Here is a 3,964-nt window from a genome sequence, read left to right as displayed (position 1 = left end):
TACATAAATATTTTAAATTTCAATAAATACTTCTCTAGGAGGCATAAGTATACCTTTTCTTGCTTTTGGTTCAAGGAAATAAACACATCAAAATGCATAATTATGACGTTTTTTGACTGAACGAGACGGTGAGAATAGTTTAATGAAATTGCAGTACTCCTTGCTTCTCAAGCAATTTTCACAGAACCCAAAAGGAAGAGTTGTATATAAAATGGCCAAAATGCTCTTTAGTTTCAGCAGATACAAATTGGAATCTTTAAAAGTAGAAATGGTATAAAATAAGAGGTAAACAAAGTCTTTTAACAACTTCAAGACAACTACACAGTTTTTGTCTCACGTCAAGCTTTCAAAATATTTTGCTTTTCTCAGCTTAGCATCTTCAGTAATCAGGTCCGTTCTCTTTTTAACTTCTTCATTCATCTTTAATTTTCTAATTGAGTTGCGTATTAAGTATGATTCCTGAATTTTCGGGTAATACAAAAAATGTGACTTCTTTTCCCATAACAGACTCTGTTTCATTGGGAAAACTCTTTGGATTGTAATTACAAAAAAGGAACAAATTCTTCTTTTTTTCTGCACAAGTGGTGTCTTTTTTATTTACATTAGCAAACTCTTTAGGTTTCTCTAAAAAAGGATTCAAATTGTAAATGTTTTCTTAAATTCTCCAACTTCTCAGCCTTTTCTGGTTTTTAAGAAAAAGTCAAAAGGTGCCTTCCTTTATGGTCATTCTTTCTTTTATTATATACCGTCGGTCTCCATCTGTGTATTCGAACTCTTTTTTCTTTCTCTACCAGCGTCGAAAATGAATCGTGACGGCGCCGGAGCAGGCAACTCTGTTTCACACGAACCTTCAACTTCAAAAACTCCCAGAGAGGGAGGAGAAGAAGAGACAAAGAAGGATGAAAAGGCGAAGACAGTTCCCTTCTACAAGCTATTTGCATTTGCGGATTCATATGATGTTCTCTTGATGATATGTGGCTCAGTGGGAGCTATGGGGAACGGTGTTGGTTTGCCTCTCATGACATTGTTGTTTGGTGACCTCATTGATTCCTTTGGTCAGAATCAGAACAACAAAGACATCGTTGATGTTATCTCAAAGGTATGTCTTGTTATCACCATTTAAAAATTCAGAATTATGTTCTTTTGGTTTAATATAGATAACATTTACTGATAATGTTATTCTCTTAATAGGTTTGTGTGAAATTCGTCTACCTTGGACTTGGAACACTAGGAGCAGCCTTTCTTCGTAAGTCTACTATTTAAGCGTGTTTCTCCATTTATACAAAAAAAACAGAGAACTCAGGAATAGAGGTTTTCAACTGTAATTTTACTATTTTTGTAGAGGTGGCTTGTTGGATGATAACGGGAGAAAGACAAGCGGCGAGGATAAGGAATATGTATCTGAAAACAATTCTGAGACAAGACATTGGATTCTTCGATGTGGAAACAAACACAGGAGAGGTTGTTGGTAGAATGTCTGGAGATACTGTTCTTATTCAAGACGCCATGGGTGAGAAGGTAAGTAAGCATTAGGAAATTCCTCTATATATTGCAAAAAAGAGGCTTTATATATAATATAATGACCCCATCTGTTCTGTTAAATATTGAATATTGAAGGTTGGGAAGTTTATTCAGTTGATAGCAACGTTTATCGGTGGATTTGCATTAGCTTTTGCTAAAGGATGGTTATTAACATTGGTTATGTTAACTTCAATACCTCTCCTGGCAATGGCTGGTGCAGCCATGGCTATTATAGTCACTAAAGCTTCTTCTCAGGGACAAGCTGCTTATGCCAAAGCAGCTACTGTTGTCGAACAGACTATCGGTTCTATCCGAACGGTAATAAAACTCAAACTTCCTCCTAAGCTACAAATTATTTTAAAAAAAAAACATCTTTAACTGAAATGTGTTTCTTCAAATTTTGTCTTTTAGGTTGCATCATTTACGGGAGAGAAAGAAGCGATAAACAAGTACAAAAAGTTCATAACATCGGCGTATAAATCAAGCATACAACAAGGATTCTCGACTGGGTTAGGACTGGGAATAATGTTATTCGTGTTATTCAGCAGCTATGCTTTGGCTATTTGGTTTGGTGGGAAGATGATTCTCGAGAAAGGCTATACTGGTGGTGCTGTCATCAACGTACTCATCATCGTTGTCGCCGGTGCCATGTAAGTTTTTAACCCCAAAGGCAAAAATCACTTGTACATATATGACATAAATGCTCTATTTTTGAAGGTCGCTTGGACAAACATCTCCATGCGTAACCGCATTTTCCGCGGGTCAATCCGCAGCCTATAAAATGTTCGAGACCATCGAAAGAAAGCCTTTGATTGATGCTTACGACTTAAAGGGGAAGATTCTCAAAGACATCAGAGGAGACATTGAACTTAAAGACGTTCATTTCAGCTATCCAGCTAGGCCTGATGAAGACATATTCGACGGTTTCTCTCTATTTATCCCGAGCGGCGCAACAGCAGCGTTAGTAGGAGAGAGCGGAAGCGGCAAATCAACGGTCATCAGTTTGATCGAGAGGTTCTACGATCCGAAAGCCGGACAAGTACTAATCGATGGTGTTAATCTCAAGGAGTTTCAGCTGAAATGGATCAGAAGCAAAATCGGATTGGTTAGCCAAGAACCGGTTCTGTTTTCGTCGAGCATCATGGGGAACATCGCTTACGGGAAAGACAACGCGACGATTCAAGAGATCAAAGCGGCCACGGAGCTGGCGAACGCGGCCAAGTTTATAGACAAGTTGCCTCAGGGGTTGGATACGATGGTGGGAGAGCACGGGACGCAGCTCTCTGGTGGACAGAAACAGAGGATAGCGATCGCTAGAGCCATCCTTAAAGATCCGAGGATACTCCTTCTCGACGAAGCAACGAGCGCGCTCGACGCGGAATCAGAAAGAGTGGTGCAAGAGGCTTTAGATAGAGTGATGGTTAACCGGACCACGGTTATCGTCGCGCATCGGTTAAGCACGGTTAGAAATGCGGATATGATTGCGGTTATTCACCGCGGGAAAATGGTGGAGAAAGGTTCTCATTCGGAGCTGTTGAGAGATCCGGAGGGAGCTTACTCGCAGCTCATTCGGTTACAAGAGATAAACAAGGACGCAAAGGCTGCTTCCGGATCTTCTTTCCGGAACTCGAGTCTTAAAAAATCAATTGAAGGATCATCGTCATCGGTTGGAAATAGCAGCCGTCATCATTCTGTGAATGTAGTAACCTCAGAACTAGAACATGGTGGTGGTGGTGGCAGTAGAGCAGGCCAAGAGGATAAACCAGGAACCGAGGCTCAAGAACCGGTTCCAAAAGTGTCGCTAACCCGAATCGCGGCTCTAAACAAACCGGAGATACCGGTTCTCCTTCTAGGAACCGTAGCGGCAGCAATCAACGGTGCTATTTTCCCGCTTTTCGGGATTTTGATTTCAAGAGTCATCGAAGCTTTCTTCAAACCGGCTCACGAGCTAAGGAGAGATTCAAAGTTCTGGGCGTTAATATTTGTAGCTCTTGGAGTGGTTTCCTTCATTGTCTCACCCACTCAGATGTATCTGTTTGCTGTTGCTGGAGGGAAACTGATACGTAGAATAAGATCGATGTGTTTTGAGAAAGCGGTTCACATGGAGGTTGGGTGGTTCGATGAGCCACAGAACTCGAGTGGGACGTTGGGTGCAAGGCTTTCCGCTGATGCAGCGTTGATCAGGGCTCTGGTTGGGGATGCTTTGTCCCTAGCGGTTCAAAACGCTGCGTCTGCTGCGTCTGGATTGATCATAGCGTTCACTGCGTGTTGGGAACTGGCGCTTATAATCTTAGTGATGCTTCCTCTGATTGGTATCAATGGTTATATTCAAGTCAAGTTCATGAAAGGATTCACGGCCGACGCTAAGGTCCGTTTAATAAAACTTATGGTTAGGTTTATTTTTGTTTCCTTGTGGGTCAAGAAACTTATGTGGGGGGGGGGG

General features: G+C 41.3%; 1 protein-coding gene across 3 annotated transcripts in view; it reads left to right on the top strand.

The window, feature by feature from the left end:
* Window positions 1-261: 261 nt before the first annotated feature.
* Window positions 262-3,964, top strand: part of LOC106320855 (ABC transporter B family member 11-like) — a 5,648-nt gene continuing 1,945 nt past the window's right edge. Inside the window, exons 1-7 of one of the 3 annotated variants that reach the window (XM_013759204.1) lie at window positions 262-390; window positions 795-1,099; window positions 1,192-1,246; window positions 1,343-1,518; window positions 1,618-1,839; window positions 1,933-2,171; window positions 2,239-3,889. In XM_013759204.1, coding sequence (XP_013614658.1) covers window positions 803-1,099; window positions 1,192-1,246; window positions 1,343-1,518; window positions 1,618-1,839; window positions 1,933-2,171; window positions 2,239-3,889 — 2,640 coding nt within the window. In that variant the 5' untranslated portion in view covers window positions 262-390; window positions 795-802. Of the gene's footprint in view, window positions 391-589; window positions 708-794; window positions 1,100-1,191; window positions 1,247-1,342; window positions 1,519-1,617; window positions 1,840-1,932; window positions 2,172-2,238; window positions 3,890-3,964 lie in introns of those variants that run through there. The other 2 variants (XM_013759205.1, XM_013759206.1) reach the window with 2 other exon arrangements.

Source organism: Brassica oleracea, unplaced genomic scaffold (genome assembly GCF_000695525.1).
Source record: "Brassica oleracea var. oleracea cultivar TO1000 unplaced genomic scaffold, BOL UnpScaffold01094, whole genome shotgun sequence".
NCBI classification, from domain to species: Eukaryota; Viridiplantae; Streptophyta; class Magnoliopsida; order Brassicales; family Brassicaceae; genus Brassica; species Brassica oleracea.
The sequence above is the reverse complement of the archived record's forward strand: the minus strand, read 5'-3'. Positions and strand labels throughout refer to the sequence as shown.